The sequence below is a fragment of the Macaca fascicularis genome, chromosome 7, assembly GCF_037993035.2.
Source record: "Macaca fascicularis isolate 582-1 chromosome 7, T2T-MFA8v1.1".
NCBI lineage: Eukaryota > Metazoa > Chordata > Mammalia > Primates > Cercopithecidae > Macaca > Macaca fascicularis.
Window position 1 is genome coordinate 92,102,131 of NC_088381.1, and position 14,930 is coordinate 92,117,060.

Genomic DNA, 14,930 nt, shown 5'->3' on the forward strand with positions numbered 1-14,930 from the left:
ACAGATGCCTCAGAGACAGTGCCAAGGCCTTTGGCGGTCATGGGTGGGTAGGAGCCAGGGTGAGAAAGGGAAAGGGCAGCTCTAGGCCCAGCCGCCTTCCTGGATTTTTCCACTGGGCCTGGGTTCCCATGGGGCCCTCATGCGTGCTCCTCACTCTCTGTGCCTGGATCGCACCCCACTGTCACTCACATCGCCTCCTCACTTCCCTGGCCTGCCAGAGACCTCCCCTCCTACTCATGGGCCCAAAGGGGACTTCCTGAAGGAAGATGGAAACTCCTCCTCAGTGACTTGTCCGTAAACCTGGAGTCAGTTATCCCTTGGTCCAGCCCTGCACCCATCCTCTTCCTGTTTAATGTACCAGTTGGTCAAAGCTCACATCAGTGGAGACACCTGGAGATAAGAGGCTCCACAGTCAGCCTCATTCTGATACTTCACAACCCTTGGGCGGTTGTTCTACAAAGAGGAATCTCCATGTGACATGCATCTCACAGCCATGTTTGGGTCCACTTCCTTGGAGGAGACCGGGGCTGGGCCAGGCTGCTCAGGCTGGTCTCTTCTAGGCATTCACACTGCTTCTCTGCTGTCATTAGTCTCTATTTAAGCTGTCACACTTTCCTCTTACCCTCTCTGCTGGTGGAGTAGGGAAGTTTCTGGTGGTGGGAGCAGCTGCATTAGGACCTGGGAAGGAGTTGGGGCTCTGAGTGCACTTAGAAGTGTTGGACACAAGGGCCAGAGTGGGCCTCAGACTGGAAATTATAATCCCTCTGCTGGAGAGAGAGGCCCAGATTTGCACGCAGCAAATCTCTTCTCTGAATATCTTAGATGTTTGCTTGTAAGGTATGGGCTCTCTCTGTGGCCACCCAAGAATGCAGTAGCACTAGCTGCCTCTGGGCTGAGGGCAGGGATGAGAAGGAGACTTTTCACTGTGCATCCTTCAATACCTTTTGGATTCTGAGCCATGTGAATGTGTTACCTCTGAAAAATATAAATTAACAGGCTGGGCACAGTGGCTTATGCCTGTAATCCTAGCACTTTGGGAGGCCGAGACAGGCAGATTGCCTCAGCTCAGAAGTTCGAGACCAGCCTGGGCAAGATGGTGAAACCCCGTCTCTACTAAAATACAAAAAATTAGCCAGGCGTGGTGGCTGGTGCCTGTAATCCCAGCTACTCAGGAGGCTGAGGCATGAGAATTGCTTGAACCCGGGAGGTGGAGGTGGCTATGAGTTGAGATCATGCCACTACATGCAGCCTGGGCAACAAAGAGAAACTCTGTCAAAAAAAAAAAAAAAAAGTAACAATGCAAAACAAAAATTTCTTCTTCTCTCCCTGGGTTCCTTTGAGGAATTAAGCGTCTTCAGGGACCTGCCAAGAACCTTGACTTTCTCCAGTTGGGGCGGGCTGCATCTCGGTCAGGCCCTCAGTGCCCCACCAGTGCTACGTCTGGCAGACCGGCTTCTCCTTCACTGCTCAGGCACATTCTTTCTTTCTCTGTGCCTGTTGCTGGTTTCATGGCATCCCTCAAGCCAGGGATGCCACCACCACAGTCCCACAATAGTCCCAGGTCCCTGTTGACTCTGCCTCCTACAATATCTCATCTGCTCACACCTTCACTGCATCACATCCCAGGGATACTGATAGCGGGCTAGCCTTCTGGCTACTCCTCTGGTGTCTGCTTCTCTCCTCCCTCTAGTCCATCCTCCCTACACCTCAGCCCCAGTGAACTTCCAAAATTCAAATCTGATGATTTTATGCTTCTGCTTAATTCCTCCTGCAGCTGACAGTGTTAATGCTCTGCCCAGATCCCCCTTGAACTTTTTCATTTTTGTGCATGACCCCCCACTCTCTCCTTTCTTTTTTTGTTTTTTATGTTTATTTTTAGAGAGTCTCGCTCTGTTGCCCAGGCTGGAGGGTAGTGGTGCGATCTTGGCTCACTGCAACCTCTGCCTCCCGGGTTCAAGCGATCCTCCTGCCTCAGCTTCCTGAGTAGCTGGGATTACAGGCACACGCCACCACACCAGGCTAATTTTTGTATTTTTAGTAGAGACATGGTTTCACCATGTTGGCCAACCTGGTCTCGAATGCCTGACCTCAAGTGACCCACCTGCCTCTGCCTCCCTAAGCGCTGGGATTCCAGGTGTGAGTCACCGTGCCCAGTCCCCACTCTGTGCTTTCCAGGCTGGCACCTGCAGCCCTTCTTGGAGGACTGCCTTTGGCCTCCTGGACTGCTTTGCCCTGGGTGGCAGTGTACCCAGTGACTGCTCCATGGTCACTGAGCACCATGTGCTGGTGGTAGTGTTGGTGGGAATAAAAGCCCAGAAAAACCTCATCCCAGGCTGGAACTGCTCTGAGGCCTTACATGCCAAAGCTGTTCCCTCGCATCATGCCAAAGCTGCTTTCTGCAGCTGAGAAGGTGCTCGTGCTTGGCTTCACCAACGCTGCTTACTGGTCTCCCTGGGAGTACTTCATAAATTACTCAGGGTAAGGTGGATCCTCAGTGGAAACCTATCATCCACCATTTAAGTCTCAGTCATATATCTTTACTCCACTCTCTCTCTGGAAATGTATTCCATATCCAATCTAAATTTAAGCCACATCAAAATTCTAGCTGTTCTGCTACTTTTGTGTCTTAGTACCTGCCTTTAAAAAGCAAAAACATGGCCGGGCGCAGTGGCTCAAGCCTGTAATCCCAGCACTTTGGGAGGCCGAGACGGGCGGATCACGAGGTCAGGAGATCGAGACCATCCTGGCTAACACGGTGAAACCCCGTCTCTACTAAAAAATACAAAAAACTAGCCGGGCGAGGTGGCGGGCGCCTGTAGTCCCAGCTACTCGGGAGGCTGAGGCAGGAGAATGGTCTAAACCCGGGAGGCGGAGCTTGCAGTGAGCTGAGATCCGGCCACTGCACCCCAGCCTGGGCGACAGAGCAAGACTCTGTCTCAAAAAAAAAAAAAAAAAAAAAGCAAAAACAAGGCTGGGTGCTGTGGCTCACGCCTGTAATCCCAGCACTTTGGGAGGCTGAGGTGGGCGGATCACAAGGTCAGGAGATGGAGACCATCCTGGCTAACACAGTGAAACCCCGTCTCTACTAAAAATACAAAAACTTAGCTGGGCGTGGTGGCGGGTGCCTGTAGTCCCAGCTACTCAGGAGGCTGAGGCAGGAGAATGGCATGAACCTGGGAGGCAGAGCTTGCAGTCAGCCAAGATCGCGCCCCTGCACTCCGGCCTGGGCGGCAGAGGGAGACTTCGTCTCAAAAAACAAAACAAAACAAAACAAAACAAAACAAAAAAACCACCACCACCCCCCGGCCCATCCTTTACATGTCTGGTTAGTCTCGCCCCCTTCCTCAGTTCTCCAGGCATGCTGCTTCCTTCCTCCTGTGTCCTCAGGGCACTCTGGGTAGTTTACCGTAGCTGTAGCACTCATCTCGCCAAATTCAGCTAGTCTTCCCTGGTGTCTTGCACGGGGCTGGGCAGAGAGTTTCAAAAAACAAATGTTTTTGAATGAGTATTGATTCCCCAAAATGTCCTAGTGTTCTCTAGTGTCAGGCTTCTCACATCCTGAATCTCTTCTATCTTCAGTCAAAAATGACTGTCCATGTGCCATTCCCTTGGGTGGTGTACTCCATGGCTTATGTTTCTAAGATGAGTGAAACCTTGTCAGAGAGCAGCACAGTGGTCTGCTGTGAATAGCACTGTTCCTTCTGGTTTCTTGGGATACCAGGACCGAGGTCTTACTTCACATCTTATGGACTCTTGGGGTCCCAGTTCACTCACTGCCTTCAATAAATGGAAGGTCTAGATGACTTCTAAAATCTCCATGGCTGAAATGAAAGTCTTCTGTGGGCGGGGGCCTGGTCTGTCTTGCTCTCTGTTCTATCCCGAAGCCAAGAATGGTGCCTGGTACAGAGCAGGCTGTTAGATTTATTTGTTGAGAGAAGGAATTGACAATTTCTTTTTTTTTTTTTTTTTTTTTGAGATGGAGTCTCACACTGTCGCCCAGGCTGGAGTGCAGTGGCGTGATCTCCACTCACTGCAACCTCTGCCTCCCAGGTTCAAGTGATTCTCCTGCCTCAGCCTCCCAAATAGCTGGGATTGGAGAAATGCTCCACCATGCCTGGCTAACTTTTGTATTTTTATTAGAGATAGGGTTTCACCATGTTGGCCAGGCCGGTCTCGAACTCCTGACCTCGTGATCCACCTGAGTCGGCCTCCCAAAGTGCTGGGATTATAGGCGTGAGCCACCACGCCCAACCAGGAATTGACAATTTCAGTGGTTATGTATTGCTTGGTGCTTTACATATATATATATATATAATTTCATTTAATTCTCAAAGTGGTGGAGTCAGGATTTGCATGACAGTTTATATGAGTTTGAAGTCCATGCTTCCCTCATAGTATCTTGAGACTTTAGGAGACAATACCATCATGCAAGGCTTTGTTCCAATAGTGGTTTTTGTTTTTTTGAGACTGGGTCTCACTCTGTTGCTCAGGCTGGAGTGCAGTGGCATGATCACGCTCACCAAATCCTCCCACCTTAGCCTCCCAAGTAGCTGGGACCACAGGTGCATTCCACCATGCCCAGCTAATTTTTTAAAAAATTGTTTTGTAGAGATGGGGTATCCCTATGTTGCCCAGGCTGGTCTCAAACTTCTGGGCTCAAGCGATCCACCTTCCTCAACCTCCCAAAGGACTGAGATTACAGGTGTAAACTACTATGCCCAGCCCCATTGGTGGCTTTAATGATGGCTGTGCAAGGCTAGAGGTGGTCCTGAGGCCCATCTTCTTTTTATATCACATAGGCTACTGCCTTTGCCCCTCACCAACCTCAGGGGATAATAGGAATTTAGGCTGGTAAGTGGAAGAGGGTGAACAGGCGCTGAGGAAATCTGATCACTGTGATCTTAATTAGCTGCCACAGCAAATGGTGGCATTTAGGTACACAGTTCCAAAAGTTCTATACCAGTCACGTACTAATAAGCCAGCCCTCTCTCTAAAAGAAAGCCTTGATTGGTAGCATTTGTAGACTTCCATGGGACATGTACTGTCGCCATGGCTGATTCAAGACACCACATGAAGTCACTGAATGAGGACTTAGAAGAGATGCGCATCAGCAGCTCTCACAAGCCGGTGAGTCACTCCACTCACCACTGGAACGGTAACCGGGGACGGTCCCCAGAAAGCCACAGGAAGCCTTCTGCCAACCTCATGGGCAGCCTGGAGAAGCCTCAGCTCTCACTCTGAAGATTTTGAATAAGTAAAATGATTTATGCTTCTCTGAGTTATGGCAGCCATCCCATCACTTTGGATGGTTATCTAGGCTGTTGGGTGGAAGGATCCCTCAAAATAGCCCTTGGCTCCTCTTAGGAACACACCCCATTGCCTTGCTTCAGGCTAGGACAGCCTCCTGCATAGGCAAGGCAGCTCTATAGGGCTCATGCAATTAGTTCTGCAGAAAGCAATTCAGGTAGTACCACCCCGAGAGGAAGGATGAGAGTTGTCGGTGTCACAGCTATTCCTCTGTCCCTCACTTGGATTCAGGCAGTACCTTCTCCCCAAGTTCCAGGAAATCATAAACACCAAGGAATCTGCCTTTGCTGGACTGGGCCTCAGTCAGAGATCAGGCCCAGCTAGAAGGTAGTAGGCATCTCTGAAGAGATGGTGGAATGGGGGTGGAAAACCAGTGTGACTGGATGTGCCCGCTTCCAGCTGTGGAGTGACTCTGCTCCTCAGCTGGGGCATGGGAAATAGGTCTTGCAGGGCAGAGCAGGAACAGGTCTGGAGGAAAGGGGTCTTGTCCTGGGGCAGAACCCCTTGAGAAGCTTCACATTTATACATCTTTGAGTCCTTCTACCAAATAGTTAACGTGTTGCCGAGCACAGAATCAGCAGTCAAAAACATATTGAAAGAGAAATGAGACTTTTATTAGCTCCCAGAGCATTTTTCAATACTAAGGCAAAAAGTAAAAAGAAGGACAAGGAAAACCAAGGCACAAAGAAAGGACCTAGGCAGACCCCAGAACTCACCACGGACACACAGCAGAGTCCTTCTCTTCATATCAAGGGTATGGGTAGGCAAGAAAGGCTGCTGTTTCATTGAGATAGGACCAACCACCAAGCCCAAATGAGAAGACAAGCGGAGACGTGGTGTCAGACCAGGAGGGTTAGAACTTGCTAGTGTAGAGGGCAATAATCCACTTGGGCACACGGAGGAAGGAGGGCAAGTAGGAGGCCAGCCAGCCCACGCCGGACACGTGTGAGAGAACAGAGCTCAAAGACAAATAGTCTTGGACCGGGCGGCCTGGGAACAACAGGAGTAGGAGGATTAGATTCTCATTTCCCACTCCTCAGATACCCTCACCTTGGCTGGAGAGACCGAGGGAGGAGTGGGCAGGGAACAGAGGGAATAGCAGTCAAGGCTGGCTGCTGTGCCAGGGTCCTCACCGTCCACATCCCGAAGGCCATAGCGTCGAGCAAGGTCACAGGATGGTAGCACCTTACCACTCAGGCTCAGGATATTGGGATCTGCGGGCACACAGACAGGTAGAGATGGCAGGCAGGGGAGTGTGCAGAGTGACAAGGTTTGGGCCCAGTTGGACAGGGCACTGCTGAAACAGACTCAGGAGCCCTGGAAAACTCTTTCTTTCTGTTCCTAGGAAGGCTCTTGGGCCTCGGACTTTTCCCACACTTCCCAGGAGCCCACTCCTAAGGCTCCCAGACTCAAACTGGGAATGCTGACCCCTTGGGCCTCAAAAAACAGAGAAAAGAATGACATGTTCCTCAATCAACTCCCGAGCCAGATCTGGCCACTGGATGCTACCACCCTACACATCCTCCATGCCCTTTCTTATTACCAGCTGCCCCCAAACTTCACCTGTTGCCAAAGCCACCACACATTTGCCACTCAATTCTGTGGTTTCTGCAGATGAGAAGATTGATTTGAACTGAAAAACAGGGGCAGAGAAGTGAAGGGTTAATTTCCAAGAGCACTGCCCAAGTCTCCCGGTTTCAACTTCTGTTCCAGGAGAAAGAGATCAAAGACCAAAGAGGCCAAAGACCTCAAGCAGGGCCTGCAGGATCCAAAGTATTGGCAGGTGCCAGAGCCACTCCTCCCCATATCCAGGTGAGCCCTGTTTCCTGGCACCAGGATCTGCTGTCTTTGCTAAGTGGAAGGATCTGGTAGTGCCAAATAGTGTTTGGACCTTCTAAGCTAGCTGGTGTGGGGGTCGAGTGCATGGGCTTTGGAGCTAGACAGCCTTTCCACTTAGGACATATGTGACCTTCAACAAGTTTTTGCCGGGCGCAGTGGCTCATGCCTGTAATCCCAGCACTTTGGGAGGCCGAGGCAGGTGGATCACGAGGTCAGGGGTTCGAGACCAGCCTGACCAACATGGTGAAACCCTGTCTCTACTAAAAATACAAAAATTAGCTGGACGTGGTGGCGGGCGCCTGTAATCCCAGCTACTCAGGAGGCTGAGGCAGGAAAATTGCTTGAACCCAGGAGGTGGAGGTTGCAGTGAGCCGAGATTGCACCACTGCACTCCAGCCTGGGCAGCAGAGCGAGACTCCGTCTCAAAAAAAACCAAAAAAACAAAACAAAACAAAAAAAAACGTTTCTAAACCTCTCTGGGTTTCAGTTTTGCCATCCGTAGAATGGAGCTGGTATCTCCCTTACAGGATTAAAGGAAATAATGTGTGTCCCATGCTCAGCCCTGCACCTGCCACAGTAAGCACCTGGTGAATAGGAGTATCTGCTCTTGTTATTGTCTTGTTATTGAGGACGGAGAGGCTGACTCCCCTGTGTTCTCTGCTTCCTTCGCCCTCCCCTTGCCAACCTGCTTAAACACAGGATCCTTCAGGACCTCCTCTTTTGCCATATGCTCCTTCAGCAGTTCTGTCTGCACAATTCCTGGCCACAGAGACACATAGCTGACCCCATGGCGCCGCAGCTCCTGGGCACAGTCAGCAGCCAGCTTGTCACACTGTGGAGAGGCGGAAGGCAAGGTAAGAGCCACCTAGCCATGTCACTTTCCTGCCCTGCCCTCTCTGCTTCTACTGTGAATGCTCCACCAACCCTGCCCTTCCCAGGAGCCCCAAGGTCTCAGCTGCCCACTCTCCCCAGTGTGATGCCTACTCTAGCCAACCGAGAGGTGCACAAGCAAAGGAACTGTCCATGGATGAGGCAGAGGAGGAGCTGAGAGGAGCCAGCCTTACCATTCTGACCACTGGGGACTGTACCTTCTGAGCTATAAGTACCATCACTGTCTTTTACCTCCTCAGCTCCTATGCCACTGGGTCCTCACCGCAGCTTTGCCCACACCATAGGGGACGTTGAACATATACTGCAGGCTTCCAGGGGAGGAGATGACCACGATGAGCCCCCGGCCAGCTGGTACCATCAGCCGTGCCCCATACACAGAGCAAAAGTAGTGGCCTCTAGAAGGTGCGGCAAGGGAAGAAGGAATGAACCATGTTAGTGCTGGCCTGGGTGCCGCAGCCTCTGGCAGCTTCCCCTGCCTTCTGGTGGTGGTTGTCCACTAGGAAGGCTACACAGGGCAGGGTAGCAACCTGAGGAATTAGGGGCTTGAGGCCATATTCTGAGAGGAAAACTGGTCAAAATAACCACTGACAGGCCTGGGCGTGGTGGCTCACGCCTCTAATCCCAGCATTTTGGGAGGCTAAGGTGGGCAGATCACGAGGTCAGGAGATCGAGACCATCCTGGCTAACACAGTGAAACCCGGTCTCTACTAAAAATGCAAAAAAATAAGCTGGGCGTGGTGGCAGGCGCCTGTAGTCCTAGTTACTCGGGAGGCTGAGGCAGGAGAATGGCATGAACCCGGGAGGCGGAGCTTGCAGTGAGCCGAGATCATGCCACCACTGGTCTCCAGCCTGGGTGACAGAGTGAGACTCCGTCTCGGAAAAAAAAAAAAAAAAAACAACACTGAAACAGATGAGAAATAGCAATCTTTAGAAGATGAAATGGAAGGCAAGAGCCCTGTCACAATAACAATTACAAACAAAATTGCTCAGGGGGAGAAAATTTAAGAAATATATAGTATCTACATGGAAAAACTATAAAACCATGACAGAATAAGTGCAGACAAAATCTTTAAAAGCTAAGAACTGACATGTAAATCATCATTTCTATGTAAATCAATCCATAGATTCAGTCAAATTGGATTATATCTCAGTAAGACCTTTTGGAGGAATTGATAAAATAATCTAAAGCTCAATGGGAATAATAAACATGTGAGAACAGCCAGAAAAGCTGGGCACAGTGGCTCACGCACTTTGGGAGGCCAGCGGGGCAGATCACTTGAGCTCAGGAGTTTGAGACCAGACTGGCCAACATGGTGAAACCCCATTTATACTAAAAATACAAAAATTAGCCAGGTGTGGTGATACGTGCCTGTAGTCCCAGCTACTCGGGAGCCTGAGGCAGGAGGATCTCTTGAGCCCAGGAGGCGGAGGTTGCAGTAAGCTGAGATTGTGCCACTGCACTCCAACCTGGGTGACACAGAGTGACCCAGGTTGTCACACTGTGGAGAGGCGGAAGGCAAGGTAAGAGCCACCTAGCCATGTCACTTTCCTGCCCTGCCCTCTCTGCTTCTACTGTGAATGCTCCACCAACCCTGCCCTTCCCAGGAGCCCCAAGGTCTCAGCTGCCCACCCTCCCCAGTGTGATGCCTACTCTAGCCAGCTTGTCACACTGTGAAAAAAAAAAAAAAAAAAAAAAAAGAGAAAGAGAACAGCTAGGAAAATTCTGAAAAAAGGACTAATGTCTTGTGGGTGGGGGGATTGCTTTCCCTACCCCTATTGTCACCCATATGAAAATGCACACGGGCCAGACATGCTGGCTTATGTCTATAATCCCAGCATTTTGGGAGGCTGAGATGGGAGGATTGCTTGAGGTCAGGAGTTTGAGACCAGCCTGGCCAGCACAGCAAGACCCCATCTCTAAAAAATAAAATAAAATAAATTAAAATGTACAAGACATAATAGTTAAAAGAATACAGTACAAGTGTAACAATAGTCTGATAAGTCAATGAAACAAAACAGTGAATAATTAGATACAAGTATATGTGAGAATGCAGTGTATTACAAAAGGAACCTGTCAAGTCAGTGGGGAAAGATGGATCATTTGGGACAACTGACCAGTTATTTGAGTTGGGGGAATTGGGTCTCTGTCTCATCTATTATTTTAAAATTAAGCCTAAAAGGATCAAATATTTAAATATAAAAAATAAAAGCACAGAAGTACTGAAAGAAACATGATCAAACGTGTTTATAAACTTGAGGTGGGGGAGGCTTTTCTTAGCATCACACGCAGATAGAAACTATAAAAGACTGACAGATTTGACTTCTTAAAATTAAGACGCACACACACATACACACACAAATATAAAGATACATGTATATTTCTGTATATACAAAGAGCAGGGCAGGACTGAGTGTGGTGGCTCATGCCTATAATCCCAAACTTTGGGAGGCTGAGGCCAGCAAGAGATGAGGGTGTGGAAGGCACCTCTCTTTGCAGGCTATGGCCATGAACACTGGCCAATTTCCAGCTCTTAGGGTGTTCCTTTCTTGCCTTTGGCCTGACCATCCTTCTCTGTCCTAATGATCTTCCTTCCACTTTGGAAATCACAATTGCATTCTAATCCTGCTTCCTTGGGATTGTCACCAGAGTACCAAAATTGGAGCGGTGGGTGTTCTTACATGCTTTAGTCACAGATTTGCCGATAATCTGGTGGTTACTCCCACAGGTGACTGATCACATTCATCAGGCATGGCTTGATTACATGAGAGCGTAACATCATTCCAACAGTAACGGAGGCATAACTGGTGCACATTACGCTAGGCGAATTCTAAATGCTGTGTTTCATCTGACTCTTGGGCTACATGACCCGGTGTGACCCAGTGATATCCCTGCTCTCCCAACTCTGACCCATGAGTGCCCTTGCCTGTGGGTGTGGAGTGAGGATGTGGAGAGTAAAGAGCATTGGTGTTCACTCCTTCTTAAGCTTCTCCTGGTCTAAAATAAAACAATTTCTCCCTCTAACCATTTTGAAAGTATAGACTACAGGCTGTGTGCATTACTGAGAGGAGGAGGCTTTCTCCCTTCTGGGTCTTTCATTTGGATGGGCAGAGAATGAGGCAGGAGAGAGGCCAAGGGCTTGTTCTGATAAATATTACTGACAGAAACAAGGCAAGAGTTGACATTCTCAGGAACAGACTCACCTGGATGGAACTTCTCCAGAGGTAAGTGGGATAAATGGAACAGAAGGGAGAAGAAAGAGATGGGGGAGGCCAGAGGGAAAAGGAGAGGGCATGTAAGGAAAGGCCTGGCTGTTAAGCTGGCTAAGTGAGTGAGGGAACACGGGCCCTGGCAGTGGAGCACCGACCTGAGTCCAACGTTGTTGATATCATCCCACATGGAGGCAGGGGTTTCCCAGAATGCCTTATTCCTGGTGTTCAGGATCGTCTGGAAGGCACAGGGAGGGTGATGAATGATCTGAAGGCAGGGAGGTGTGAGGGGCTAGGTAATGGAAGGGACAATGAGTGGGGATGAAGATGCAGGGATCAGATGGGGAGGTCAGAAATGTGGAGCTGGGACCAAAGTTCAAAGGGTACCTGGACTCCTGCATAAGCGTTGTTGACCAGCACGTCCAGATGCCCTTGCTGTTCCCGATCCACTTGCTCAAACAGGCTTCGCACTTCACTCTCCTGGCTTGAATCGCACACCACAGGCACACATCGGCCCCCGAGGGATTGTGCCTGGAGTAGGACAGGGGATATGAGCTTACATTCACACACGGGTGTGAGTCATGACAAAACTCCCTCAACCAAAAGTGGACTTGAGCACTGAGAAGACAATCCTAGGAGAGCCAGCTGCAGAGGCAACATGGCAGGCAACGCTGCCCTCTGGTGTCTGTTTGAGTAGTTTCAGGAATGATAGGCCTCCCCACCCCAGAACAAGGTGAATTGCAATGTAAGTTTTAATAATCTACAAACATTTACTGAGGCCCACCATGTGGTGTGGAGTGAGGATGTGGAGACTAAAGAGCATTGGTGTTCACTCCTTCTTCTTAATGTACTTCTCAAAGTACCATGCAAGGCATTGTACTTTGCAAGTAGAGGGTAAGAACAAGTGAGGCATGGAGTCTGTTCTTGAGAAATGAGTAAGCATCCTTTTCCTTGTTGTGGTCTTTTCCATCTCTCATGGCCTTAGCTCCCACCCTTCACCACTCACCTAGAACCTCTGCTCAGTCCCAGCTCTCTTACCCTCGCTCCACCAATGCTCCTGCTTGGTAACTGAAAAAACCAAAGCTATCAGCCATGAATGATTTCTACTTCCTGTTCTGTCTCACCCTCTACAAATGCCCACAAACCTCCAACTTCAGAGGAAGAAGAGTCCCTTATCCAAGAACAATCCTCCTATTCTCCAAATTTATGGATCCTCCCCTATTACCCTCCTTGCCTGAACTACTGCAATGCCTCCCAACTACTCACCTGACCTCCAGTCTGTCTGCCTTAAATTAATTCTTCATAATCCAGCCAGTACGAACCATCTAAAACACAAACCCTGTTCAAAATCTCCTAACTGGATCTCCATCTCTTAGAGAATGAAGCCTGAGTTCTCTTCTAGGGTCTTCTAAGACCGACTCTTTCCTCTCCAGCCTCTCACTCACTACTCTTCCCTTGCATTATCTCAACATCTACTCTTTCACACACTGTCCCTATGCTTATGGAGCTCCCTCTGTTGGAAAGGTTTTCCTAACTTCCTTTACCTCTTAACCTTTCGAAACTCAGTTCAAGAACCACCTACCTCCTCCAGGATGCTTTCCCAAACCACTTTCCCTAGCCACTCTCCTGTGTCATCTGGATGCTCCCCAACACCCCTAGAGTATTCTGTGCATATCTCCCTCTTACAATTTACCATATTCACATTACATTGAAATGACTGCTTTCTGTACTTCATTTCCTGTTGGAATCTATCTTCATTTTTAATTTTTATTTTTTTTTAAGAGACAAGATCTCACTGTCACCCAGGCTGGAGTGCAGTGGTGCAATCATAGCTCACTGCAACCTCGAACTCCTGGGCTCAAATGATCCTCCTGCCTCAGCCTCCCAAGTAGGTGGTACTACAGGTGCAGGCCACTGTGCCCAGCTAATTATTCAAAAAATATTTTTTGTAGAGACTGGGTCTAGCTGTGTTGCCCAGACTGGTCTCCAAAAGGCTGCACATGTTCTTAATCTTCCTTCAGAAGCACAGAAGGCCCCAGCTCGGGAATGTAAGCCAGCTGATTTTGAAGTCCCTGAAACCTTTTTAAATCGCCTTCAAGACCTGACCTCCTCCTTTCTGAAGGACATTGCAGGTAAGTGATCTTGCTGCCTTGGCCTCCCAAAGGGCTGGGACGCCAGGCATGAGCCACTGTACTCCACCATGGACTGAATCTTTGAAGAGGAGAAATTAGATCTCATTAGTCTTGGTAACTTCCGTGCTTTACCCAATGCCTAGCAAATCATGGATACTCAAATATTTATTTAACTGAAGTCTAGTAAATAAGCAAAAAATGTACAGTTCAATAAAGTCTTGCCTAAAATAGAGGAAAACACAGGTCCACAACCCTTTAGTTACAATTCCAAAATCTCTGCTCTCAAACACAAAGTTCTTTTCTTTTTCTTTCTTTTCTTTTTTCTTTTTTTTTTTTTTTTTTTTTTAAGACAGTGTCTCCCTCTGTCGTCTAGACTGGAGTGCAGTGGCATGATCATGGCTCAACTCCTAGGCTCAAGCGATCCTCCTGCCTCAGCCTCCAGAGTAGCTGCTGGGACTATAGGCACATGCCACCATGCCTGGCTCAAACAAAGTTTTTTCATAAAACTCACTGGGCGGCAAAATTCTACCTTACCTGAAATTATTTACGGGGTTTTAAATTTCCACTTTGAATAAATATTCACATCTTGTTGAGTAGTAGTATAGTTTCAGGTAAGAGATTAGGAAAGGGAGCGGTTAAGTGGAAGGCTCTCTTGGGTGGTTTCTGCAACTGTGGTCCCAGAGGAAGCACTCACCTCCTGAGCAGCAACGCGAAGGGTGTCTAGATGGCGGCCAGTGATGTAAACTGTGGCACCTGCTTTGCAGAGCTGCAAGGCAATGCCACGGCCAATACCCCTGGAGGCACCAGTCACCACACACACTTTGCCCTTCATGGGAGCTGCCATGACTCACAGGCAAAGGAGGAAGGTCTGTGGAAGCAAAGACTTGCTCTGAGGGAAGCCTGGAGACTGTGTGTGTGTTGGGGCGGGGGTCGGGGGGAGGGGGGAGCCTCACTAGGGCTAAGAGGAGGAGCCAAGGTAAGAATCCTTTGAGGGGAGAGGAGTCAGAGGCGGACAACTGGGTGCGGGCCTAAGGGTAAGGGTGTCAGAGGCGGACAACTGGGTGTGGGCCTGAGGACAAGGCTGACTGTCTTTTGGGAGGCCCAGAGAGTGAAGAAGGGGCTGAGTGGGGCTGTCCAGAGGTGGACAACTACTACGACCCTCTGAGTGTGGCTGCCTGGATGGGGGAATCTGGCGCGGCAGCCCCTCGGGGCGCGTCCAAGCAGAGTCCTGGGCTATCTGGGGCTCCGCTCCCTGGCCTGACCCAGTCCGGCTGAGCCAGAGGCGCAGCTTCCGGGCCGGGGATGAGCGCGAAGCCTGGAGATCCTAAGCCCTAAATGTGAGGCGCGTGTGCCGCTTACCTGCCAGCTGCGCTGCCGCTGAGGTCCTCGCGCCGACTAGCTCGCCATACACGTGTAGTTCGAGAACTTTAATTCCGGCCGCAGGGGCGGAACGAAGTGACTACTACTGGGGCAAATTGCGGGGCTGCGGTGGAAGTCTGGGTTCTGACCCAGATTGAGCTGGCGACGTGGAGGAAGTGTTCAAGGACTGATTCT

General features: G+C 49.6%; 1 protein-coding gene across 3 annotated transcripts; it reads right to left on the reverse strand.

Moving 5' to 3' along the window:
* Positions 1–5,899: 5,899 nt before the first annotated feature.
* Positions 5,900–14,924, reverse strand: DHRS1 (dehydrogenase/reductase 1). 3 transcript variants are annotated; one of them, XR_012415683.1, is made up of 9 exons: positions 14,736–14,924; positions 14,071–14,244; positions 11,632–11,775; positions 11,403–11,482; positions 8,269–8,432; positions 7,832–7,978; positions 6,871–6,940; positions 6,441–6,521; positions 5,900–6,297 (listed from the first exon to the last, which is right to left on the reverse strand). XR_012415683.1 is itself a non-coding variant. In XM_005560978.4 (9 exons), exons 2-9 carry the CDS (start codon positions 14,218–14,220, stop codon positions 6,161–6,163), a joined length of 942 nt encoding a protein of 313 aa, XP_005561035.2. In that variant the 5' UTR covers positions 14,221–14,244; positions 14,736–14,924; the 3' UTR covers positions 5,900–6,160. The 3 variants fall into 3 exon arrangements, 2 of the variants coding, with proteins under 2 accessions (XP_005561035.2, XP_073853249.1); XM_005560978.4 differs by having other exon boundaries at positions 8,300–8,432; XM_073997148.1 differs by lacking the exons at positions 5,900–6,297; positions 6,441–6,521; positions 6,871–6,940; positions 7,832–7,978; positions 8,269–8,432 and adding an exon at positions 9,297–9,536.
* Positions 14,925–14,930: the final 6 nt, after the last annotated feature.

Excerpts from the sequence above, each read along its gene's own strand:
- DHRS1 (XM_005560978.4), bottom strand. The coding sequence starts at position 14,220 with ATGGCAGCTCCCATGAAGGGCAAAGTGTGTGTGGTGACTGGTGCCTCC. Across the intron at positions 11,776-14,070 it reads TTCGCGTTGCTGCTCAGGAG|GCACAATCCCTCGGGGGCCG; the intron begins GTGAGTGCTTCC and ends GTCCTACTCCAG. Across the intron at positions 8,433-11,402 it reads ATCAACAACGTTGGACTCAG|AGGCCACTACTTTTGCTCTG; the intron begins GTCGGTGCTCCA and ends CGCACCTTCTAG.